Source organism: Colletotrichum aenigma (genome assembly GCF_013390185.1).
Source record: "Colletotrichum aenigma strain Cg56 chromosome Unknown KSG_Cg56_contig03, whole genome shotgun sequence".
Lineage (NCBI taxonomy): Eukaryota > Fungi > Ascomycota > Sordariomycetes > Glomerellales > Glomerellaceae > Colletotrichum > Colletotrichum aenigma.
Window position 1 is genome coordinate 214,480 of NW_023500909.1, and position 26,208 is coordinate 240,687.

The 26,208-nt window shown below is 49.7% G+C and overlaps 6 protein-coding genes across 6 annotated transcripts; 2 read left to right on the forward strand and 4 right to left on the reverse strand.

Moving 5' to 3' along the window:
• Positions 1-13,559: 13,559 nt before the first annotated feature.
• Positions 13,560-14,552, forward strand: AIM2 (the record flags this gene model as incomplete). Its single annotated transcript, XM_037319259.1, has 4 exons — positions 13,560-13,841; positions 13,892-14,204; positions 14,259-14,426; positions 14,482-14,552. The coding sequence occupies 4 exons, from the start codon at positions 13,560-13,562 to the stop codon at positions 14,550-14,552; spliced, it is 834 nt and encodes a 277-aa protein (XP_037181428.1).
• A 232-nt stretch (positions 14,553-14,784) lies between these two features.
• Positions 14,785-15,525, reverse strand: CGCA056_v004004 (putative sterigmatocystin biosynthesis peroxidase stcC; the record flags this gene model as incomplete). The annotated part of the gene is made up of 1 exon (XM_037319260.1): positions 14,785-15,525. The coding sequence occupies one exon, from the start codon at positions 15,523-15,525 to the stop codon at positions 14,785-14,787; it is 741 nt and encodes a 246-aa protein (XP_037181427.1).
• A 1,493-nt stretch (positions 15,526-17,018) lies between these two features.
• Positions 17,019-18,170, reverse strand: gyaR (Glyoxylate reductase; the record flags this gene model as incomplete). Its single annotated transcript, XM_037319261.1, has 1 exon — positions 17,019-18,170. The coding sequence occupies one exon, from the start codon at positions 18,168-18,170 to the stop codon at positions 17,019-17,021; it is 1,152 nt and encodes a 383-aa protein (XP_037181426.1).
• A 1,338-nt stretch (positions 18,171-19,508) lies between these two features.
• On the reverse strand, positions 19,509-21,308 carry rtt109 (Histone acetyltransferase rtt109; the record flags this gene model as incomplete). Its single annotated transcript, XM_037319262.1, has 1 exon — positions 19,509-21,308. The coding sequence occupies one exon, from the start codon at positions 21,306-21,308 to the stop codon at positions 19,509-19,511; it is 1,800 nt and encodes a 599-aa protein (XP_037181425.1).
• Positions 21,309-21,770: 462 nt separating this feature from the next.
• On the forward strand, positions 21,771-22,797 carry CGCA056_v004007 (uncharacterized protein; the record flags this gene model as incomplete). The annotated part of the gene is made up of 3 exons (XM_037319263.1): positions 21,771-22,206; positions 22,315-22,541; positions 22,648-22,797. The coding sequence occupies 3 exons, from the start codon at positions 21,771-21,773 to the stop codon at positions 22,795-22,797; spliced, it is 813 nt and encodes a 270-aa protein (XP_037181424.1).
• Positions 22,798-23,057: 260 nt separating this feature from the next.
• Positions 23,058-24,014, reverse strand: CGCA056_v004008 (uncharacterized protein; the record flags this gene model as incomplete). Its single annotated transcript, XM_037319264.1, has 1 exon — positions 23,058-24,014. One exon carries the CDS (start codon positions 24,012-24,014, stop codon positions 23,058-23,060), a length of 957 nt encoding a protein of 318 aa, XP_037181423.1.
• Between the last annotated feature and the right edge of the window lie 2,194 nt (positions 24,015-26,208).

The window sequence follows — 26,208 nt, forward strand, 5'->3', positions numbered from 1 at the left end:
AATGGCACACACATAGCAGAGAAAAACAACTCACCCGGCCCAAATTCGGGGTCATTCGTCCATACACACCCAAAGAGTTGTTTGTATTTGGATATAAAACTAGTTGTCTTGATGCTAATCTTTGAGCACTCCTGGCCGGTCTTTTCCAATAACGTGGCAGTCCTTTTTCAATTCTTCAAATACTCGATGTCCTTTTGCAATTGCGACTTGCGAGTTGAAGAAAGTGTCCTGCGCCATGTATTCTTGCGACCAAAGCCAGCCTCGAACAATTGTGTAAAACTTTCGCAGCCGCCATCCATGGCGGTGGCTCCGTGAGCCAGGTTCGAGAGACTGGCTAATTTCCATCAATTGGAAGAAGAGTGCTGTAGCATCTCTTTGACTCATGCGCCTTCGTGTTTCCAGTGCCGATTGCGCACTGGATTGGATCTGAGCAAGAGGTTTGAACACAATCCTTGGATCAAGTTCAACAAGATTTCCAGTTGCCAGTTCCTTGCCGGAGTCCATCTTCAATGACTCGGTTATCAATATCTTATTTGTTTTTCCCTCTATCTTCTCGACGTATCGACGTTTCTGAACACGCAGAATGTGGGATATATCCCTAGTGGACCAAGGGCTTTCTCGCAGCAAGACCTGCAGAGCCGACGAAAAGTATTCGAAGGCCGAGAGATTGGTCTTCATATTCTTGGCATCTGACAGCCAGGCGGTATCATGCTGGTCTCGGCTTGTGGCATCGCCATTGCCTTTGGTCATCAGAGCTGAGAGCCACCACAATTTTCTTGGCGGTTCCCCTGCCAAGCTGCGTAGCATCTGCTGCTCAATCAGATCTACCAAACCTGTTCAGTCCATCAGTATGAATTTAAAATTTTGTTAGCATTATAGTGCTCATCAAAACTCCGAGCATCAGGTTGAGTGCCTTTGGCAGTGGAACAAGGAAGCCAGTCGAAAACTTCCATTCGGGAGTTCCACCAAAAGGTAGCCTCTGCCGACAGGTCCAACGCAGGCTCTGTTTCTTCTTCATGAATGGTGTCTTGGGCCAGATGTTGTTCATAATATTGTGTGTTCGACGCAATGCTGTTCCCGACAATCTGGGAGGCAAATGCTTTGGACCTTAGAAGACCTGGATCTGTGCAATCCAACATTTCTCGGTGCCATGTGAGATCCCAGTGATCGCCATGAGTCTGGAGCTTTGTACAAGCCAGGAGGAGTTCAAAGAGTTGGCTTTGTGTAGAGACTTCTGAAGCACTTTAGCCCCTTTTGCTCCGTAAGGGATGTCTAAAGACAAGGTCGTGAGGACTGATATCACAGTGATCGAATAAGACCTTGGTGAAAGGATTCAAGCTGCGGCTCAACAACTGGCATTGTTGGTCCAGGGAAGCGCGGGAAAGGCGTAAAATGGTCGACTTTCCAGACCCAGGGACACCGCGCAACCAGAGGGAATTGCTGCCAGAATTACCTGTGGCCCAAACATTGTATAAGTGGGCGCTCCACCGGCTCGTCAATCCGTGGCGGGAAAAAAGGTGCGCTTCATCGACAGAATCGATGAGGTCATGAAAGACAGTCGAAATCTCATTGTTCGAAGGCAAATCATTCCAGATGAGATGCGGACGAGCCAACGAGATATTTCTTTCGCGAATTGGATGGCAATTCGAGAAGATTCTCGATAATCCATCCAGTATGCGATGTGGCCGAGGAAGGTGACGTCCAAATGATGAAGACAACCCACAATTCACCATGGAAGACTGTAAATCTGGTTCTTGAACTTCTGAGAAGAGCATTTGAAACATCTTGGTCACCTTCTCTTCATGATAAGGGCCAGTTCCCATCAGTTTCAGCGTTCCCCTCTGTGCCTGGGAATCGAGCCACGTAAACGACTCTGGGGGAACGGGATGTCGGCGATCAAGATTGCGAGACAACAGTCGCAACAAACCTGCTGATTTATAAGGCAAAGATAAATCGCGGATCTGTTGCATCTGCTGGGCATTATCGACTAACTGATGAACGGAAGTTCTCAGTAGTAAATTGGGTATCTGAGGAATGACACTCGAACAGAGCAGGTCTGCTTCTTCGAAGTTGGCTCTGTGCACGCCGGTCTGCCGGAAATTTTGATTCCGTGGCGTGGCAAAGCTGATACCAAAAGAATCCGACGCATAGCCAAGGGCTCGACTAGCAGGCATAACCAACACGAGTCCAGTTGAAGGACTGCCTGCTATAATGTGTCCGAAAACCTTGCCAGAATCGTTGCTGCGAACCCACGACCCACAGTCTCCAGGCTTGAGTGGCTGGTCGAGCTTGGCAGAATAAACATTGACGAACTTTCTGGAACCAGGCAGACAAAATGCCAGAGATTGACCAGAAAGTATGCCGGAGATGGACCTCTGGCCCTGCGTTGCGACTGTGACGGCAGCTTTATCTGGTGGGAAAAGCTCAATGCAGTCTTCAAAGTCATCTAGAGAGATGGCAAGTTTGGCAGCTGCAGCTGGATCAATGCCCAGCCTCTGCAGAGTTTCAAGGTCGATCTCCACAAGCGAAAAGTCCAGCTCCCGGGAGGATAAGATGACGCTTCCGGACTCCTTTGATTGAAAATTTGAGCTGTCGGGTGGCGGAGCCACATATCCTTCAAGTCTGGAATACAGAAGGGCGGGATCGCGTGCGTCGAGTACAGAGGAAAGGACAGAAATCGACTCCACGTCGGTGTCGGACTGTTCATCGTCATATAATTCAGCCGACGGAGATACACTACCGCGGCTGGTAATCTCAACAAGGTCAAAGAAATCATCAGCGTCGTCTTCAGAGTCGTCCCATCCAAAGACTTCGCAGTCCTCATCCTGTTCTTTCTCTTCAAACGTATCATAATTGCATTTCTGCTTTGTCGGTTCGAGAAAGTGCTGAACGGTATGGAGCATGTATTTCCCACCAAAGTGGAGCAGACCTCCTGCTGTTGCGGATCGCACTTCGGAAGTGACACCGGTCTTGTGGAAAAGTCTTAGAGGAGTCTGCGGGCCCTTTCTATCGATATAAACAGCCGAAGGTCGTAATTCTGCGGGCAAACGATCTTCAGGTAAGCCAGCTAATTCACTGCAATCCACGTGCAGGACTTGGCCATAACTGAGCGTGGTGCCTGAAGTTGAAAAGCCTTCAGTGGTGCAAGCGTCATCATAACTGTCTCCAAGAGGTCGTAAATCCCGAAATTCGTCCCTTAGTGGTCGGTGGCCGAGGGCAAAGCCCGGGTATTTTTCCATTATGCGGCTCTCTTGGACGGACTTAAATGCGGTCTTTCGTAACTCGTTGTCGTCTGAGAGAATCATTACTATAAGGCTAGTTTTTCTTGGATGCTTGCCGATCATGTACGCCGACACATTGATGTATTTCTCGGGCTCCTGTAGTTCGGTGATTTTTCGTTGCATATGGTCGATAATTACTTCTTTTAGCTTTTCGGACTCCACGAGAGCGCTCCCCACGATGGTGTAGCACGGTATATGTCTTCTTTGGATTTTGAGGGTCCCGTTGGGCACACCCACTGAGTCTGCGGCGTATGGCCAGTCTTTGGGCTTCCGCAAAAGATTCATGCTGTAGATTACTGGATTCTAGTTCTGTCATGAACTCTTTCCCTGGAAAGGGATGGAATCAAAACTAGACGATAGACTCAGTGTGACGCAGTGTATATTGGGGAAATATGATGCGGCTGATTAAGTTTGATAGTTGCAGCTCAACGGATGATGAAATTGAATGGAAAGGTCGCGTGTTGGGTGAGAAGTGCGGATGTCAAAGTACCCTTATGCCCTGGGTTTGAATCTTTCAGCCACCAATCCTGCCGAGACGCTCTAGTTCGCCTGGGCGGCAGTTGGGCATCTACAAGGCTAACAGCGAGGCGTTCTATAAGCAGCAGTGTGCAGACACATGCAGCCCGGGGGAACCAATGATATTGACAAGGTGGTTTTTCCACTTCGTGATCCGTTACACTGCCAAGAGTTGGAGGCTAGGTGGCGGTGTACGCAAGAAAATATGAAATAGGCTGAATTCCTTCGCAGTATCAGCTCATAGAGAACAGTGGAGTTGTCTCAAGACATCAGGAGAAGAAACGGCACAACCTGCAGATAAGGGGAAGCTTTGAGACCATGGATACATGCGTCACGAAACAAGATTCAGCGTTGGGATATCCCACAAAGGAACAAACCAAACAGACGATTCTGCGCCAATTTTGGAAAGCTTGTAAGCCGGATCATCAAAAAGAACATTTCATGCAACAGTATTTTACGTACTATCTTACCCGTTGCCAAAGGTTTCTGCTCGATCAAGGAGACCACGTCTCTATCAGAACCCACGCACAACTTTTTGAAGTTGCCCGGAACATTCTAGGAGGAGGCACACGAAGCGAAGCCACATCAGCCATCATGCAACACAGCCTCAGTGACGGACCTGTAACCATTGAGAGGGCAGAAAATACGGTAGCACTTTGCGCAAGCCTACTTCTCCTGGTCGAATTCGGTGGGCATCGGTATGGAATTTCAGGATCAACCCGCCTTGATTGGCTAGCCGATCAGAGCTTAGCAGACTCTGTGGCGGTATTCTTCGATGGCCAAAAGCCAATCCTTCAACCTGAAGGTATCAGGTTGGGGCGGCTGTTTACCGCACGAAACATTTCCCTCATGGGTGGAATCAGAGTCAGGTGGACCACCAACCTCGTTGACCACTTGCTCTTGGCTGACGACGACCGAACCGTCTTCATATTTCACTATGTAGGCTTTCTGAGATTCCACCAAGGGTTAGTCACATTCCTGCTTTATTTTCTAGTGGATAGTCAAAGCTAAGGGTATCAATCAGCTTCGCAAATGCTATTTTGCCCACCGAACTGGTCACTGAGACTATTCGTACCCTGGAGCTTCTATTTCCAGAGAACGATAGAAAGTCAAGAAGTTGGGTCGAGTCAGAGATCAAGTCCGAAAGTCTTGATCTAAATCTTGCAAAATGTGGATCTCTATTAAGACCCCACCCTAAACCACGGTCCACCCCCCACAACAGTCTACTACGTTTTTTGCGTTTCTATATCTTATACTATATAACGTACGATTTATATAACGCGTTATTTAACTATAATAACACGAAATAAATATTTTTAAAAAATACTAATATACTTAGAATAGTTAGTTATATTTATATAGATATTGATTTAGCTATTATATTAACTTTAGAAGGGAATTCTATCTATTTAGTAGTAAAATACTATAAAATATCTATAACAAGTTTTTAATATTAGATTAATAGCGTTACTACCATATAGAAATTAAAAAAAGTTTTATAGAAGTTTAATAAGTATTAAGATATATACCTAGCGTTATACGTATTTATTCAAGGTTAATTAAGTTTTATATTAACCTATTAATAAGTTAAAAGTTTTACTATAGCTACTTAAAAAGAAATAGCTAGAAAGCTTTTTATATTATAACTTATTTATTAAGACATTTAAGTTTTAGAAACTTAATATTTAATATGTTAAAATAGTAAATAAGGAAATAATAAGGGAGCTTTTTAAGACTTTTATTTTTTTAGTTATTGGATAGATCCCTATATTTCTTTAATAAAATATACATTAAATAAAAATTACTAAAGGGAAGTAAAGAGATAAATTAGTGTTAAGATATTTTAAGAAGTTTTTAACTTTTATTTAGAGCTTAGAGGACTATATTTAGATATTAGTTATTAAGTATATTTCTATAGCTAATTAGTATTTTAACTTATTTATAATATTTAAGAAGAAAACTATTTAATAATAGTAGTTTTTAGAGAATTTATTTAAATTTAAAATATAATAGTTTATATTATTTAAAAATGCTTAGATATTAAATAATATTAATATTAAATAACTAGAGAGGATCTGTATTTTCTTAATATAAATAGAGGCTATTAGATTTTAATTAAAGTATTTTTATTATTATTAATAGCTATTAAAGCTATATATCTAATAATTTTATATAGAAATACGTTTTTAAGAATATTTATTTAATTTATTTAGTATTATATATTTTGTATTTTATGTAACTATTTAGTATATTAACATTTTTGCTTTTTAAGAAACCTTATTAAATAAAGCTTATTTAATATAACTTTAAGGTAAACTTTATACTAATAAAATATATTAACTTTTTCTATTGCTATTCATATGTATAATAAGTAGTATTTAATATATAAATTATTCAGCTTAAGTAGTTAGTAATAAAGATATAGCTACTTAATATAGAGAAGTTTTTAAAGAATAAATTTCTATATTATTTAGTAGAATAGATATTTTATAAGTCTCTTTATAATATGAAGAAATGTTAGAATTGTAGGAAATATTTTAATAAATTAGTATAGTTATTCTTAAGAAGTTAAGAGATATATTAAAATTATAATAGCTATAAAATAAATATTATGTATAGTAGTATTTAGAGTAACTTTATAATTTATAAATTATTTATATAGAAGATTAATAAGTAGCTAGATCTTGATAATATAGTTACTGTAAGGGGCTGGCCCCTAGGCTTGTTCAACGTAGAGGTGCCGTCGATTGACTATTCTAAGCTGAAGAAGGAGGAAAGGACTTTACAGGGATAGGCGCCTAGCAGCAGTGATGCAGACCAGGGCTAGGTGGTGTGCTACAGCAGAATAGTGGATCCAGCGGAGCTGGATCTCGGTAGCTGCTCCGGCAAAGCCGGAGATCTCAGCCGGGCTCTAGCCTGTTACATTACCTCCCCGCTCCCCTCCGGCGGCGCATCCGTGGCGCTAGAGCTAGGTCTCCGTCGTGCTTCATCGCAGGGCCGTAACGTTTTTCGTAAGCCTCTATCGCTTCCGTCCCCTGGAGCGTCTCGATAGGCTCCTAGGTTCTCTCTGCGTATCCTTCCCACTTAACCAGCACTTCACGGCGTCTCCTACGCCCTCGACGATTCTAGGCGGCGGCGTTAATACTCTCTATATTCCAGGTCTCCTCGCCTTCGTCATCTATAATTGGGGGCGGCTGCTCGTCGTCCAGCGTTTGCCTAGGTAAAGGGTTGTTACCTGCATGCTTTAGGGTATCCACGTGGAAGCGTAGGTATATAGCTGTTAGCATATTAAGCTCTACTATATATAGTGAGATAACCTTTATAACGGTATACTTATGGTGCAACTAATCCAGTTTCTTATATAGCCTAGGGGACCTATAGTGGCCTATGTGAAGCCAGACTTTGTCGCCTGCTTCTAGTCTCTCTATAGGCTGGCGCTTCCTGTTAGCCAGCTCCTCATAGCGTTGCTGCGTTAAGGCAAGGGTCGACCGTGCTATATCCATCACATCCTGGAGCCTTATTACCAACTTACATGCCAGGTCCTCGCGAGGGCCCCCATGGTCTTCTGGGTCTGCCTCTTGAACCTAGACAGGCTCTAGGTGGTATCTGTGTTCTAAGAAGAAGCTGCTTATGCCTATAGCGCTGCTATCGCAGCTGCAGAGCGCTAGTTGAGCTGCTGGGAGGTTATTCGCCTAATCCTTCTGCAAGTAGGTAATATAATTATATAGGTAGGCCTGGATCTTTTAGTTTATCCTTTCTAGGCTGCTATCAGTCTGTGGGTGATAGGTAGTACTGAGCTGCTGTTCTATTTCTAAAAGCTTGCAGAATTGCCGCCAGAAGCAGCTCGTCCAGTTGCTTCCTCTGTCGCTCACAATTGAAGTAGGGACGCCGTGGAAGCGGAAGTGGCAGCTTAGGAATTATTCAGCGCAGGCTTCAGCTTCCATACTTTCTATAGCTTCAAGGGTTACGCCTTTTCCTAGCTGGTTGATAATTACCTAAAGGTATCCCTCACCCTTATCTATAAGGGGAAGGTTGGTAATGAAATCTATAGCGAGGTCGCTTCGTATATGCTGTGGTATTAGTAGAGGTTTCAGAAGTCCTTTTCGATGCTCTCTCCAGATGTGGCTTCGCCTGCAGCTATCGCAATTGCAGCAGAAGCGTTATACTAGCTGTGACTAGCCAGGCCAGTAGAAGCGCCTACTAACTAATGCGAGGGTATTATCTCTACTAGGGTGGCCACTAAGTACTAAGTTGTGGCTGCTTTAAACGATATGAGTACGTAGTATGTTCGCCTTGCTATCTAGCTCTTCACTACCTAGTACCTAGATCCAGTCTCTGAATAGTAGTTAGTTGCTATTATTAATCTTACACTCAGCAATCTGGACCTTTAGCTTAAGGCTAGGAGGGAAGCTTCTTTCTCGTTATTTCACAGCATTATATGCCTGCTGGTAGACTTGGTCTTGCCCTTAGGTCTGGTCCCAGAGTTGCTGTAGTTCCTTATCGTTAGTGAACATAAGCACTGATGGGGCTGCCTCTATGCGTTGTGTATGCGTCGAGGTAAGGGCTACTTTAGGAAGAAGCTGGAGAATCCAGCCTTATTTGCGCTTATCCTCTAGAGACGTAGGTATATCTTGTTTGCATCTAGAGAGTGCGTCTGGCACTACTGCTTCACTTCCTGGCTGGTACTATATCTCAAAGTTATACTGAGACAGCTCCTCTGCCTATCAGCTTTATCGTTCTGTGAGCCTCTGCTTTATCATGAAGTACTTCAGGTTCTTATGATCAGATAGAACCTTAAACTTATTAACGCTCTGCAGTTCCGCTCTCTATGCTTATAGGCAGCTAATAATAGCTAGCATCTCCTTATTGTGGATTAGGTAGTTGAACTGGGCGGCATTCAGCTGCTGCGAGTGGTATGCTACTGCGTGACGTCTCTTATGGTTATCTTCTTATAATAGTACTCCTCTAAGGGCGAAGCCTGAGCAGTCAGCCTCAATATAGGTTATACGCTTAGGGTCTAGTTGATATAGGATAGGCTTAGCTGCAAAGATCCTCTTAAGCTCCTGGAATGCTACTTCCTGCTCTTTACCCCAGTGGAATAGGACGCCCTTCTTTATAAGAGATATAAGGGGTCCAGCAATCTCTAAGTATGCTGGGATGAAGATCTAATAGTAGTTTGCAAACCCTAGGAAGCTTCTAACTCCCTTAACCGCCTTTGGCGCAGCCTATTCCTTGATTGCCTTCAGCTTCTCAGGATCGCAGGAGATGCCTACTCCTATGGTGATAATAAACCCTAGGTACTTAACTATCTTCACAGAGAACGCACACTTATGAGGGTCTAGCTGGAGCCCTGTAAGAGCAAGCTTCTGTAGTACTAGCTTAACCTTTGCTTTATGGTCTTGCTGTAAGCTGTTTAAGTAGATCAGGATGTCGTCTATATATGCTGTTGCAAAGTCGTCTAGGTACTCCTGAAGTATGCTATTGATATATCGTTAAAACGTAGCAGGGGCTCCTATGAGCCTAAAAGGGATGATAAGCCACTTAAATAGCCTATATCTTGTTTAAAAGGCTGTCTTATACTCCTCTCCCTCTGCGATTTAGATCTTATAAAACGCTGCTACTACATCTAGCTTAGTGAACCACTTAGCAGCGCTAACAGTCTGTAGCGTCTCTTGAATCAAAGGGAGAGGGTATCAGTTGCGCCTTATAAGTTCGTTAAGGGCGCAGTAGTCAACATAAAAACATATCCCTCCACCTGGTTTGCATATAAACAGTACCAGGGCTGATGCTTCTGAGCTACTAGCGCGGATAAAGCCCTTATCTAGTAGGTCTCTCAGGGTCTTACGGAGGATGAGAAGCTCTTCTCATGATATGCTGTAGAGCAGCCCCTATAGTAGTATAGCCTCGTTGCTGTCGCTCTCCTGTTTGATAGGGATCGTGTGGTCGACTCCAGGGCGATACAGAGGAAGGTTAGCAGCTTCGTCAGGTTGGAATAGCTCTCAGAACTCAGCTAGTACAGCTGGTGGAAGGAGGGCCTTTAGGTCTGCCTTCTCAGTCTTCCTCGTAAGAGCCTTCTATATATCTGCTAAGCTGATCGCTCAAACTTTATATCCTGCAGTTCCTTTGGTTTGTTGTCATGCCCTCTTATAGAGCGTTGCAAAAGGGGCTCCTAGGAGGAGGCGGGCAGCCCTGATCTAGCGCACTCGCTCTGGCTCTTCCTCGCCTTTCAGACGTAAGTCTACACCACCCCTCCTATGCCGTATACGCTGGGCAGCAGCATCATATAATATATAGTTCCTCTCCATCCAGGGTTTCCCTAAGAATAGATTGTCGCTAAGGCTATATATAGTATATGCGAAGATCTTCTCATTATAACCGTACAGCTTGAGGTTAAAGATAACCACACCTGTTGCTTTTGTAGCGCTAGTAGTATCGCTAAAGCTGCCTAATACTCGCTCAGAGCGGTCTACTACTAGCAGGCAGAGCTTGCAGGCTAGGTTGTGGTTAATAAGGGCGTATAAGTCGCACCCTATATCTATCAGGGCGTCTGCTTAAATGCCCTTATATATGCAGGTAGTGATCACTGCTGACTTGCTGCTCATATGATGCTTAAACTGCTTCTATTTTGTGATATCACTAAGTTCAGCCTCTAACGCCTAACTTTGCGGTGGAGTTACTCTTTTCCCAAGCTCTCTTCAGCCTCAGAGCTTCCCAACTCCTCTATAGGACTCTCATCGCTGCTCTCTTCTCGCTTCTTAGCTTTCTTAACCTTCGCAGGATAGGAACGCTTCAGCTTAGGACACTATATAGCAATATGGCTGATCTGGTTGCAGTTGAAGCACTTGCAGGTGTCTCTCACAAGCTGCAGCAGGTCTTCAGATGAGGAGCTGCTTTGTTGGCGACGTGACTTTGTCTTCTCCTTGCCCTTAGCGCGGCTGACGCCAGACATCAGTATATCTCCATCTGCGTCTTATTAGCAGTTAGGTTGCAGCACTTTCTGAGAAGTGTAACTGAGGTAGCGTTCCCTAAGCTTCCTGCTATCTAAGTGGGATCCCATAGTGAGAAGCAGTTTTGTGAACTGGTGGTAGTCCTTTGGCGATTCTGGTACCCCTATCAATAGGTTGCTTAACTGGGAATTCAGTACGCCCTCTAAGTAGTTGATCTTAATCTTATCTTGCTAAGATCCTCCCCCACTTGCTGCAAGCTCCTTCTCAAACTTAGGAAAGAAGGAAGTAAAACTCTCTTCCTCTCGTTGCCGCATAGTGCGTAACTTATCTAAGGCTTGGGCTTCAGCGTTTAGGTCCCTATACGTTCTTTTAAGATAGTCTATAAATCAAGCTGGGGAGGTGTCTCCTCAGGCTACTCCATCAGCGAAGAAGGCGGAGGATGTCGCTTAGACGGTTCCCTCCAGCCTGGCGTAGATATATGCGAACGCGCTCTCTCCTCCGCCTATAGCTTCAGCGTCGATCTGTAGCTTTGAGTTTATCTCTAGAGCCTACTATAGAAACCGTTATCTTATGCTATCGAACTTTGGGGGGTCAGGAAGCGTTAGCCTCAGTCGTCTAATTGAGGTTAGTTTATAGGGCTCAGCCACTATTATTGCAATGCTGTCGCTTGTTACCTATGTAGTCGTATCAGCTGTGGACGGGGTAGGTATGCTGCTTGCAATTGGCGTAAGGGTTGCTCTATCCGTTGACATAAGCCCGTTCAGAGCTGTCAAGAGCTGCGTTATCTAGTCCTAAAGAGGACGTATGCTTACGTTAACCGCTTCGTTAATCCATCGATCAATCTCAGCGTTTATTGCGTCGTTTGCGCTACCCTCTGGCGGATCTATCGTGCCGCTCTCGTGAGGTTCCATATAGCGTCTTCTCGTTGCGCTACCCTCAGCAAATCGTCGTGTCGCTCTTGTGAGGTTTCGTATAGCGTCTTCTCGTTGCGTTACCCTCAGCAAATCGTCGTGTCGCTCTTGTGAGGTTTCGTATAGCGTCTTCTCGTTGCGCTACCCTCAGCGAATCGTCGTATCGCTCTCGTGAGGTTTCGTATAGCGTCTTCTTTTGTTGAGCTTAGAATATGTAAGGGGCTAGCCTCTAGGCTTGTTTAACGTAGAGGTGCTGTCGATTAACTATTCTAAGCTGAAGAAGGAAGAAAGGACTTTATAAGGGTAGGCACCTAACAGCAGTGAAGCAGGCTAGGTTAGGCGGCGTACTGCGGCAGAATAGTGGGTCCAACGGAGCTGGATCTCAGTAACTGCTCCGGCGAAGCCGGAGATATCAATCCAGGCTCTAGCCTGTGACAGTTACTACAGATAACTTATAGAAAATTTAATTATTATAAACTTAAATTAAACGTTTTAAGCTTTTTGTTACGACCCGTTATGCATGGATAACAGTTGACCGACCCACTTGGGCGTCGGGCGGCTAGGACAGGACATTTGTACTGCAGGATCACGGGAACAACAGGAACTCACTCGGCACGGAAGAACTATGGTACAAGTCACGTGACGATAAGATAAGGAAACGATCAGTGGAGCACAGGAAGGAACGCTCAGTGATCAGTTGGCTTTGCCAACTGATCGCGATCACCTCATGCACCTAGGTGATCACCCTTAGATAGACAAAGGCCACTGTTCAGAACTTGTATATAGTATGACCCTGAGCCTGGCTCATGGTCAAACTTCCATAGCTCTTCAGCAATCAACTTAGTATTCATCCTCACGGATACTCTCAGCTTACCTTCACTGCGAATCACTTATTGAGTCTAAGACTGATCACCTTGGCCTCTGAAGAACCGATCTACTACAGCCTACGAACTACGACCTACGACCACGACCCAGTGTACTGTTAGAACGTATTAATCCCCAGCTTCTGTAGCAGACCCTACTGTCGGATAGCTGACCGTAACACTTTTCTAGAAAGCTAAAGTTTAGCTAAATTAGAATATAAGGTTTATAAACTATAAAATTATATAAAAAGTGAAATAAGATGTTGAAAATCATCTTAATAAGCTAAAAAAGATATTAATTAAAAGCTGTATTTCTAATAAACATATATATGAAGGATTATATATAGAAGTTACGAATTAATAGAGTTATACTATAATATAATAATAGGTTGTTATTAACGTGGCGCTCAAAATGCATTTTTTGATGTGGACCGTTGTAGGGGGTAGACTGTGGTTGGGGGTGGGGTCTTAAAGGCCTGCGAGCGACGATTTGAGAACTTCATCTATTGGCGCGATCGACTTGTCATTTTGAAATAGGCTTATGATGAGTCCAGTCCACGGACAATTAGTTAATGGTGGAACGACAGAAGAAATTCCGTACAGGGGTATACGTTTTGGGTGGCTATCATGGTGTTCATCTTCACCCTCTTTTTCGGCTTTGTGCAAAGTATTGAGGGGGGGCTTCAGGTGTGGTTGGCTTGGGAGGGGCGGAGTACAGGTTAACAGGTTACGCTAACACGGCTTTCACAACGTGCATTCGTTAAACCCGACACACTTTGTCATCGTTCATATCCTTAACGGTAATAAGTATTTTAGTCCGTTGCACTCCAAGTTTCTGAATGGTATCTCCATGTCCGTGGGCTCTTGGTTTGCGCCGCCCTTGAAACCCCGCACGAACGTCGGTGCCGAGCCGGCATCGATCTTAAACTCCCCGGCCCCATCAAAGACTACCTCAACTTGAGGAAACAACCTAAAAGCTCTACTAAACCTGCCCTCAATTGTGTTTCAACAACCAAAACGAAAGCTTTCGGTTAACCAAAAATGGCCCAAACCAAGTCCGACGATCAAAAGTACCTCGCAAAGCCACCCGGGCCATGTTGCTTCACAGGCACCATCCACGACGGCAACCCCGCCGGAAAGGTTGAGGACATAATTGAGGTGCCGACTTACGTCGTCCGGCCTGCCGACATGGGTTCCTCTCCCAACGGTCACGTCGTGCTCTACTTCCCGGACGTGTGGGGCCTCTCGGTCAACGCCAAGCTGCTGATGGACGGCTTCGCGTCCGCCGGGTACACGGCGCTTGGCATGGATTACTTCCGTGGGGTGGGTACATCACTCCGGGTCACAAACCGATACTAATCATCGGAACATAGGACCCCATTTCCAAGTACCGCACCAACAAGTCTGATCCGCTGCCGCCCGGGTTTGATCACGCTGCTTGGCGCACGAAGCACTGGACGTTCGCAACGGAGAACGTGCCGAAGTGGACGAATGCTGTGCGTGAGAAGTTTGGTGGCCAGGTGGCTGGCACGGAGACCCGCTATGCTTGCACGGGGTACTGCTTCGGTGCACCATTTGTATGTGATCTCCTCGCCGGTGCGGCCGGAGATGGTGAGCCGGTGGTATCGGCCGGTGCATTTGCCCACCCTACGGCCTTGAAGGAGGAGCATTTCTCAAATCTCAAGAGTAGGTTTTCCGGGGCAAGCTTGATCTAGATGATTTGATGCCTGACGCGAATAGGACCGTTGCTGCTTTCTTGCGCTGAGAATGATCAAGCGTTCAACACCGAGTCCCGGCGGAAGGCCATCGACGTTCTTCAGCGCGAACAGAAGGCCTACCATGTGCAGCTTTTCTATGGCGTGGGGCACGGGTTTGCTGTGAAAGGCGACCCTGCTGATCCATATCAACGTGGGTTTAACCAGATCCCGAGCGAGCACTATTCGCTAATCTTATTTTACATTAGGGTGGTGTAAAGAGCAAAGTCTGCGTGCTATGGTTGACTGGTTTGATCTTTGGTTAGTGAAAAAGCAGTAAAGGTCACGGGATTATCAGAAGGTATGCAAATCTAGCAACGGAGAGAAGGTCGTCAGGCAGCGAATTCTCGTTGTAGAGACTGGAATGAGAAGGACGTTTCGACATGCAATTAAGCTGCGAGACTACAATCACTAGTGAAATGTTGGGTCATGATTGGTCATGGTTCTATTTCGTTATTGTAAGGCGCCCTGTTGTTTCCAAGTAACCCCATACACCGAAGCAGAAGTACATCCTATGGCGGTGTGACCTTCATCATGGCCGCCACCAACATATCAACCTGATCACCAGTGACCTTAGTAGCCGAAGTCTTGAATCCTTCATCAAACGGGAACCTCTCCTGCTCAAACATGACGTTCATATACTTAGTTGGCGCCTGGGGGTTCTGGAAGTCTCCTGCGAGAACACCCAAGATAAACGCGGACTCGGCGAACGACAGCTTCAGCTGCGCCTCCGTCATGTTGAATGTCGGGTTCGTCTTCATTGCCACTGCAACCCTGTCCTTGCGCGCGATGGCCATCGTTTTGGTATCAATGGTCTCCCCGGTGAAGTGGGCCTTGACCCCGTTCCACACGCGCGCATCAAACTTGTTCGCGTTGCCAGTCACGGCAACATCTTCGCGCGAGAGACTTCCGTCGTGCTCAATAACGTTATGTTTCTCCATGTCTTTCAGGTTGACCGTACTCGAGTTGCCGGTGGTCGAGATAGGGAAGGTTGGCTCGGCGAGTTTGACGGTGACCTTGTCGTCGATGTTGAGGGCCTTTGTGAAGGCGAACTTGAGTTGCTCCATGTTGATGTTCATTCCGTCTCGCGGGAGGTAGCCATGGTTAGCTAGTGCGTTGAGGACGGGGCATGGCGATCTGTTGGCGTCCAAGGCTGGGACTTTGAAGGGAAACTGGGGGTCTTCGGCGAGGGAAAACGCCAGAGCGGCGCGTGAGATAACTCCCAGTAGTAAAAGAGCGACGTAGCCCTGCATCTTGATTCAATGAATGTTGGAAATGCGTAGTTGGTGAGCGTGTAGCATGCAGGTGCTGTTACATTGATTCCGGAGCAAAGTCTCCGGCCGAGGCAAAAAATGGTGATGGCCCGAAGAGGATCATACTGTTTTAAATGGGATTCAAGAAAGTCGATCCCGCTTAACAGCTCACAATGACGAGTCAACGCTCTCGAGCAGAATATTAATATTCAAAGGGATATAGTAAACTCTCCAATCCCACGACGCCGGCATGTTTCCAACCGAATGCTTAATCCGCAGGCGAGAAGTGAAGGAACGGTACTGCGCTTTCTTTACCCAAATACGGGTCAATCCGTTGGACCTTTCCTAGTCCTTCCCACACACTAAAATTGTCGTGGGTAAGGTGAATCAGAGCCATTGTGCTTAGACGGGGATTTAGGTAAGGGCAAAGAAACATATTTAACTCTGTCCAACGGTCTTGGTCAAACATGAGGTGTTTTGCCTACTAGTATGAATAGAGTTCACCAACGCCAAGTATGTTTGTAGTGCTTCATCCCATGTGTTCTAAAGCATGTGCAAATGCTTAAATGTTCGGAGCAAGCCGATCCGCGAGGCGCACGGAGAGTCGGACGAAAGGGCTGAAAACTCCGCAATTGGGCAATCCGTGGCAGCTGGTCGGACAGATGGGAACATAGACTTCCAACTTGCACAGCTAGCGCCACCGGACGACGCCATCTGAAGCATCTCAATGCCAAGAAGAGAAACGGCTTCGGCCGATTTCGTGTATTGCGTGATTCGATTGGTAAACGGCCAAGAGGGGGCTGTCAACAAGTGATTGGCAACTCTCTTGCTAGTTATAAGATTGATGCTATAAGCGGGCAGAAAAAGCTCAACTTTCCGCAAGGCTGTCTGCTCTGGGTAGTTACCTCATCGAGATTCAATGACTGTTGATAACAGATCATTAATCACAGCTATGAATCCAGGGACTTTCAAATTCGTTGATCATCACGATACACTAATCGCAGAGAGCTGTTGTGGTCTTCATAAAGGTCTACTCCATTGAAGAGTGGGAAGAAATGGAACCTGAGACATCCTTTCAGCCAAGACGTCTCCAATCATGAAGTCGTATTCTGTCTCGTGAGTCAGAGTAGTATTGTTCCAAGGGTTGCCTGTGCCATGCCTGAAACTTCAGAACATTATGAGAGACTCATTTACTGTAAATTACTAGAAGTTGAAAACGAAACAAAGAGTCAGACAACGTGGGGTTCGCAGTAAGGACAGCTTACCAGAAGCAACTCACCAATCATCATTACTCGTAGGTCATAGTCGACGTACAGTCACTTGTAAGTAAATATTATAGTCGGTTTAGTATATTTGCATGAAGTTGAGCGAATGCTTTTCATACTAATGTGTACAAGAGACACCTTGCCATTTCGTTTGTCGCGTTGTAACTTGTAGGCACCATCATGACACATTAGCAGCGTCAACACCACTCCAACACAATTCATGGCGACTCATTTCCTCAGATATTGCAAGTTGACCGGTGTGATCGGCTCTCCGCCGCCCAAAGTAGCCATGATGTTCCTCATACTCAACTCCTCAAATCCAGCATGCGTCTCAACCGTCCCACCGGCATTATGACAAGTCAGCATCGCCTTCGTCCCCGCCATAGCTACCAATCGCGCATGCGGCTTCGGCTCGTTCTCGTGAACATCCAGCGCAACAGCGCTCAAACGCCCATCTTCAAGCGCATCCGCCAACGCCTCCTCATCCACAAGGCTGCCCCTCGCGATGTTCACGAACCGTGACCCGGGCTTGAACCACGCCAGCGACTCCTTGGTGATGACCTTGCCTCCCGCCGGCGTGCACAGAACAACGCAATCCGAGCTCTGCAACAGCGCCTCCAACGTCGGATGGAACGTCGCCTTATACGCCCCCTCCGTCGCCTCGTCCTTCCTGATCAGGTCGAAGTAATGCACCGCCATCCCAAATCCCACCCCGAGCCTCTGCGCGATCTGCTGCCCAATGTTGCCGAACCCAACGAGCCCCAGCACCTGGCTCCGTAAAGTATGCGACACCCCCGTTGCCCGCGCGTGGCAGTCCCGAAAGGCGGCCTCGTCGCCCGCGGCTCCCATGCACCACGGTAGGTGCCTGAATGTCGAGATGACCATGGCGACCGCGAAATCCGCGACGGCCTCCGCGGCCGCCAGGCCGGAGTTGCAGTACACCACCCCGCGCTCGCCGAGGAGCTGGGTGTCGGCCCAGTCGAAGCCCGCGCCGGCGCTCGCGAAGACGCGGCAGGAGGGCGGGAGGAGCGGGACTAGCTCGGCGTCCCACTTGCCCATTTCGCCGCCGGTGCCCCAGAAGGGACGGAAGACGGCGGAGAAGTCGCCCCACTTGCGGTCCCGGAGGGCGGCGGCGAAGGCGGGGCGCTGGCGGTCCGGGGTTGACGGGCGGATGACCTCGAATTGCGCGGCGAAGGCGGCGTACGTGTCCGGGTTGTATTTGATGGGATCGCCGATATGTAGGACCTTGGGCTTTTGGGTGCTAGGCAGGGGCGCTGGGGTAGGTGCGAGAATGGGTTGGGGCTGGTGGGGGGATGCAGAGCGCGGCGTTTGGGCGGCTGGTGTTGCCGGGGGATAAGGCGTATTGTTTGGTTCTGCCATGATTTGCAACTGAGTTGATTGAGTTTGGAAGTGAAGATGGAAGTGAGGGTTTTGGAGCCGCGCAAGTTGGGTCGCGATGCGATAGATATGGGATGACAAGGGTAGCTCCCGATAGCTGGACTAGTGAGAACAACTGATGGGAGATAATGCAGCCACGTGGGTAAACCACTTGAAGTCGTCCGATAAGGCTGCGACAATGGAAACGGATGCAAATGCAACAAGTGGGCGGTTATCCACTATTTGAAGTGACACAAGAGCAAGGCAGCATTGGTGGAATCACGATTGGGGTGGTCGGTGAGGGGATGAGGCGAGATTGGGTGCGTCTTGCGCCTCTTGGTCGTGAACTCTCCCGATCTTGGCCGCAGGATGGTCTCTCCACTCGCCCGGGCCGGTTCGCGTGCTGAGTGTGGCACTTTCTTATTCTGTGGTGCGTTAAGCTGGGCTCTCATTGTGTTTGGCTGGTTGAGATAATGCATATTGCTCTCACTTCGCAAGATAACCATTCAGCAGTCATAACCCTAGGAAGATTGCTTCGGTCTCCTAAGGACATGCTATTTGGTGGTATCTGACTGTAGTCGCCCATGATTTCCCAGAACATGAAATCGTATGAATTTGAACAACACTGGCCGCAAGTGTTCGCGGGGAACAGCAAACCCAGCAGACCCCGCCGCGGGGGTGCAGCAGGGCAAAGTTGTGGGGTGAGGATGACGATCGGTCTAGGCTCGCCCAGCTGAGGCGGTTCTTGGCTGTTTTCCCAACTTTTGCATCTCAGCTCATCCGTGTGGGGGGCAGGTGACGGCTTCGGGGCCCCGCGAACGTTAGCTGATGTATGAATGGTCTGATAAGCTCTCCATCAGCAAGGCGCTGCTGTCTCAACCAAACGCGCGGGGAGATTGACCGTGGTGGTTTGCTCGAAGATTATCCATCAATCGATTTACTTAAAAATATCCAGATAAAAATATCTCTCGCTCAAACAATAATCTGCCTAGATTGCCATAGTACTATTGCCATGCTGCCTTTTTCAGCCGGTGTCTGGCTTAGACACAGGCTGCGGATTACATCGCCGGCCCGGGTCCGATGGTGTTGGCATCATTGGTGGCACATGGTTCTCTCTTTTTAAACAATGCTTCTATTATCAGAGAGCACTGTATTCTATGATACCCATGTATCGTGCGACGTGTTGTGCATGTTCGTCCGAGACCATTCCCTAGGCCACAGGCAGGTCTCCAATTCCCTTCCCATGGCGATCCGTGGCATCCAACCTGAGCCAAGCCATCCTGATCCTGATATCTTACCAACGCCGTGCTTCCCAAGTAATCAATAAAATCCACAGGCAAGTTAAGCATCTGCCTTGACCGCCGGCACCTCTTCAGCCTTCTTGGCATCATCTGCCTTGGGCTTCTTGCGAATCAGTCCGCCACCCAGCACATTCACAGCCGAGGCCTCTTCAGCTTTCTTCTCATCCGCAGCCTCCTCCGTCTTGGGTTTCTTCCGAACGAGCCCGGTCGCGAGGACATTAACCTTGTTGGCGGGCTCATCCTTTGCCGCATCATCGGATCGCTTACGCTTAATCAAGCCGGACAGGTTATTCACCTCTCCAGCAGACGACTCGTTTGTTACCGGCGCAGGAATCTCGCGCTTGCCCACAACATCCAGTCCCCAGGTCTCACCCATGCCGACCTCGTTGATCCAGCGGCGGGTGCTGCCAGTCGCGAGCTCCAGCTTCGAGAAGTCGAGGTGAAGAAGCAGCTCGTTCGTCCGTTTGTAGCCGGCTTCATCCACGATCCGGCGACCACGACCTTCGGCTGGCCAATAGTAATACGCCGTGGAGATGGGCTTGTCGAGCAGGTAGTTGCGCTGTTGCTTCTTGATGCGAGGTTGACGGGTCATGACGATGCCGGTCTTCTTCTTATTCTTCAGGCTCTTCTTCTCGTCAGGCTTCTTCTCCCCCGACTTCTTGGTCGGCGTTCCTGATGGCGACACGGGGAACAGCTTTCGCGGAGTCGACATGGGAGTGGTGGGCCGAGCGGCCTTCTGGCGGGACGGGGTCGTGGGTGGGTTGGACGGGTCGAACGACGGGTTTGGCGTGGGCGAAGTCGACGCTGCGCTTTCGCGCCGGGGCAGCTCATCCTTCTCAGCTTCAGGGTCAAAAACTGCCCAGATGAAGCCTGTCAACCGTCCGCTTGAGCACTCTTGTCTGAAAGCCATCATCTCCCAGAATGTCTCGAGCGTCTTTACGCTCTTCCACAAACCGGTCGTCTTGACCTGCTTCGACTTGCCGGCCTCCTCGTCCAGCTCATCTCTGAATCTGGACTTGGGGTCGTCGGGAAATCGAGGGATGAGACATCTTGCCGGGACCCAGTCGTACTCCTTCGTGTAATGCGATATCTTCTCGAGAGCATGCCCCAACACCCAATTGGCAGCACTCTTCGGTCCCCGGGGAATGAAAGCTTTCGTCTCGTAGTCGTCGAGGCCCGGAATGACGAGGTATCCTTTCACAGAACCCCACGGATCGCCATTGCCCACGGGAGGCTTCTCGAGGAGTGGGTCCAGCACCTTGCACCACCACTTGACGAGCCCCCTATCGTCCAGCACATGCTTGCCGCTGTAGTCGACACTGCCGGGGAAGAGATATTGGTTCTGGGCACGGGCGAACAGGCTGACGACCGTTTGGATGCCCTTGCGTCGGCGCTGCTCGACGAGGTATGTGACAAAGGCGCTGCTGATTTCCTTAATCGGAGACGGTGTGCCTTTGGGAAGGTTGAGCAGCTTCAGGTAGCCGGTCGAATCGGCTTTGGCGACGAAGATTGTGCTCGAGTAAGCAGTCGTGTAGATGTACACCTCCAATGCCAAGACGAGAACCTGCTTCGCGTCGGTGTCCTTGGCCGTGATGTCTTTCAAGGCCTCTTCGGTCTTCTTTGGCCGGGAATCGATCGAAATGGCAAGGAAGTGCTTCTCGCAAAAAGTCCTGTCGTCTCGCTCGTCAGGCGGCGCAGAGTAGAGCGCCTGCGACTTGGTGGGCGGTGTCGAGAGGTGGTAGACGCCGAACCGGTAGCCCTTTGGCAGGACTGCCGCCAGCTTCTCAACGAGCAGAGCACTGCTCTGGGCGGTGGTTTTGGCTCGATTGGGTGTCGCCATGATGGATCAGAAGCAAAATATCGACGGGAGCCAGTTCTTCCCAAGCAATTGTCAAACCATCGTAGTTGCAAAAAGCGCAAACGTCGTCGACCAACAAGCGAAAAAAAAGAGCCGTGTCTGCCAAACCCGTTCGACGCGTCGCTGACGGGAGCTGCTCCCTTCACATGGGGGGGAGACGCGAGTGGAGATTGAAATGTGAAAGGGAACGGAAGCTGCAACGTTCAGGGGGCCCTGCCGTTGGTTCGCACGGAAGCCCGCCAGCCCAGCCCATCACCAAAGCGGACTAGCGCCGGTGCTCGCATGATCCTCGCTCCGCGCGAAGACACGTGACCTTCAAAGTGGCCCGTGCAGCAGACCATCGCGAAAAAGTTCTGGAGCATCATGATGAAGCTGCCAGCTCCAGGCGGGATAAAAACCACCGGACCAGCACCACGATCCCGCAGCCAGCCGCTCACCCTCCCAATGGCTACCACCACCTCTCGGTCAGCATACGGCCTCACGAGGCATGCCCTCAGGCATTGCCAATCGGCGCCCCGAGTTGCGTCTGCAGCATCCTCCTCCGCCCCGCAGTGCCTGCTCGCCGCCCGAACATTTGCGACGGCCGCCGCCGAGAACAAGATCAATGAACTGCCGAGGAGGGACGACACGTCGGAGCGGCCAAGATGGTCTTACACACCCGAGGGCATGAAGGCGCCCTTCTCACCGCACATCACCATCGACCCCAGGCGCAAGGTCTGGAAGGTGAACAACGACCCCAAGGTGCTGGACGAGATGTACGTGCGGTTTTTGGGACGGGGCGGAGACAGCATGTTGCCTGAGGAGGTCAAGTGGCTGGCGGTTACACACAAGAGCTTCGACCAGGGCCGCAGAGGTTTCAACGACAGGCTGGCATATGTCGGTAGGTTTTTTCCTCTCAGTGATCTGCTCTGGGCCTGGGGGAATTGGGAGGCTTGAAGCGAGAAAAAGATTGGGATCAAGCTGACTAGGGGTTTGCGTTCGCTTCCAGGTCGTCAAGCCATCATCTTCGAGACCACAAAAAGCATAGTGGCGGCAGAGAAGGAGGGCGCCATCGTCCCAGACGAGTATGGCCGTGAACCGTTCCAGCACCCGGCCCTGGCCCAGGTCGATAACCTCAACGTCGAGATGCCGGTCAAGGTCGTCAACAAGGAGAAGATTGAGCAGTTGGCCTTCGATGCGGGCATCGACAAGGTTTTGCGGTGGAAGCCGGCAAAGGTAAGCGCCGATCTCACAAACCGTCTCATGAGGCATGCACCCTCTCAGGGGCGGAAACAAACACACGTACACGTACACGTATGGCTAACGCAGAAACGTTCCTCAGCCTGAAAACCTTGCCGGATCAGGTCAGCAGATTGTGCTCAACTCGGCAGTCTTTGCCATTGTAGGAGCCATCAACCTCCAGCACGGCGCCGATGTGGCAGGCAGAGTTATCAGGGAGAGAATATTGAAGCCGCTCTCACTCAGGCAATAACGCCGAGGGAAAAGAGAGACGTCTGTTGTATCATAGGTGTAAAACATTGACGAAAAAGATATCATCCCAATAACGCAACGCAATGAGAGAGACCGACGAAGTCACATTTCGTCACCAACTTTTTGTTTCTTTCCCCTTCGCATGACGCTGTGCCGACACCGGGCTGTGAGGAAGTTGTGGTAGCAGACAAGGAAGCCTGCGAACAGTTATAGAAACCTACCCAAAACGAGGCCAAGAGGAGAAGCATCGACGCTCGCCACTCATACCGTTAACGGCGCCGTGGTCAGGTGCATGACATGGGAAATCTTGCGGTCCGGAGGCTGCCATGCCAGCTGGAGCACCCGGCCTGTTGCCGACGAGTCGAGTGCTTTCTGCACGGTGGTGCTGCGGAAACGCGTGCTCATCTCCACCGTGACGAGGTCGTCGACCACACGCTGTTCTACGTCTTTGCTATGAACCAGAGTTCTCCTCACTTCGCTGTTGCTAAAGGTCCTCATCAGCATGCGCGAGTGCGACGCCCAGTCGATCATCTGCATGCCCTCCTGGCCAATCTCGCCCGCGACGGCATGGATGTAGCCCTCGCCCAGTGGACGGACCAAGTCTGACGTATCAGCGGTGCACAAAACAAAGCTTTTGAGAAAGGCCAGCGATTCGCTCAGAGTGGCCATCCCGAAGCCGGGGTCTGGGTTGACGTCCTTGATGCCCTGGGCCCCGTAGTGAGCCACGCCCTCGTGATTGGGATCGTAGGCCAGGAGGTCGCTGGCAAGGATGGCCACCGAGCGGGTGGCCCCTTGGTAGAGGACGAGGTCCCAGTCGGGGTTGATGTAGATCCGGTCCCACGCCGGGTTTCGCTGATTCAAGGACGGGCAGCCGTGGCTGTCAGGATCGGGAGAGCGCATGGGCAGGTGGATCCTGAAGAAGGCCAGCGCCTCGCGGCGGGATTCGGAACACACGCGGAAGAGGACGGGGCTCCTGTTCTCGCAGTACCAGTGGGCGTGGCATGCAACATTGCCAAACTCGTTGCCGGAGGTCTCACTGCCGGGCACGTTGCAGTCCATGGAGCCGCGGATCACGACGATGCGCGGCCAGGAGAGGCACATGAGCCATATCCTGCAACGCAACTCGTAGGGCAGTTCCGGAAAACGGTGGAAGACTGTGGTTGTGTCCGCGTTGATGTCTACGGGGGACGCCAACGGGGACAACGGGGACGAGGGCATCAACACCGACGATGAGCAAGGCGAAGTAGCTGTTATTATCGGCTCATGTCCGGATGCGGCAACCCATGTGCGCAGGTCAAACCCTCTACAGGCTTGCAGTGCCTTCCAAGGCGTCGGGGGCTTCACCCGCGCGGCGGACGGAGCAGGGATGGCCGTGGTTCGTTGGGTTTGATGGGCACCATGATCGTGCTCGGTCTCATCCGCGGCGTCATAACCATCATGTCTTTGCGAAGAGCCAGGTTGGTGGGTTGGGCGGACGTTCAAACCTATCGGTCGATGTGAGGGAGACGACGTCGAGCTCGAGCTTGGTAAGCCGGCCGTATCAACAACAGCGTTATGAGTTGGTTCCATTAAGGGGTGGTGGTGAAGCTTGGCGGCGGACAAGGTTGGACGTCAAGCAGAGTGTAAAGGCGTGACAGGTTCGACGAACGCCGACAACGGCGCTAGCAACGGGTCGGACGACGGTTGGAGGGCGGTGGAATAAGCCGCGGACGCTAGAAGGTGTCAAAGGTATCAAATGGGTGTGCAGGCGAACGAGGCCCCGTGTCGGGAGGGTGCGGCAGCGTGGTGCGTCCGGTGTATGTCGTAATGTTGGCTTCAGTGTGGGGAAACGCAGACGGGAGGCAAATGGGAAAGGAGGCTGTACAGCAGTTGGGGCAGACGGCGTGTTTGACAGTCGAGCAAGGTTCCTTGAGAGAGTCGCGGTGTGTTTGTGCTTCATGATACGAACTCGGACACGATGAGCAGGTTCCCCAATCAGGCAATCAGGCGGGGGATTCGAACCGGAAGGGTACGTACCGCGCCAGGCCACTGGACCGAAGGGAAGAGCCTCTGTGGCTGCCGGTAACGGGCCGCCGTTAGTTGGGTAGCTGCCAACTGGCTGACTAAGGCTGGTGAGCCAACTGACTGTGGCTCTGTGGCTCTGTGGCTCTGAGAGCACTCTCTGCGTTCTAAGACATGGGCGCTGCAATATGGATGGAGACATGTCAAGTGTCAAACATGAACCATGAGGTGGCAGGTAGGCAAGTCCCAGCAACCCGAGTACGGCTCGTTTTTGCAGGGTCTTTCCTCTCTGGGAAAGGTCTTGCGGGCATCTTGCGAGCCTTTCTTTTTTTTTGAGAGGCTGGAGCTGTCAGAGTGGCTCAGGGACCCTGGGGCTGGTTGTCAGAGAGTGACTTGTTGCATGGCGCCTGAATGACGCTGTGGCCCACCAACACAACACGGCCAACACCAACACCGTGGGACACTAACACCGCTGCCTGGTCGTTGCGCTCCCCGAAGTACCTTCCCGATGGAGGGGGCTTGACGTCTTCACGCCTGTCTCTACGTCTCTCTCTCTCGTCTCTGCGTCTGTGTTCCTTGTCAGATCGTGTCACATCACCAGCCCTCACTGCCGCCACTGAGGAACCGTTGTTGATCTGAGACGGGGGTGGCCCATGGACTGTTTCCTGTCTCTACTGCGTAGTAATGTCGAACATCCATGGAGCAAACAGCTTAATTCGTCAATTACATCAGCAACCACGGGTCAGCGAAAAGTGTCACTTACACCCGTCGACCAATCACCGAGTCACCGCCGCAACGTCACTCGACCATCTGAAACTCCCATCGTGGGCCACTGCTTGACAATCGTGCTTCTTTTTTTTCTCTACTTTTTCCTGCGCACCATATTGCATGGCAACTCTGCTCATCCCTTCTCCCTGCACATGTCACCCTCATCCACACACACCGTTAACCACCTTCTCCTATGACTGACTTGCCCCAAACAGTTCGTATCTCGTACACGTATTCAGCCCAACCTCGCATCGCACACACCTACTCTATTCAACCTTGTTTTGCTTCTCTCCCACTCGGTCTCTCACTCTACGCTTCCCTCTCTGCCGGGTCTCGGACGTGCAACCCCTGCAGACATAACTCTAACTACCCTCTTGGGCTCTCTCCAACCATACATAGTACATACCAACACGACAAGCCTTTTCCACCGTACTCTTTAGCGTTCGGTTGACACATCTCTATAGCCTAACTGTAACCTCCTGGAAACACTCTTGGCTCCGGGAAGCCTGCCCGTCACTGACAGAACTCTCCAACCCCCCAACCCCGGTCCCCCGTTCCGACCACCGACGCCTACCTATGCAGTCTCTTCAACACCGGATGTAGTAGTAGTACATGACACCACGTAACGCGCAAGCCACCTTTG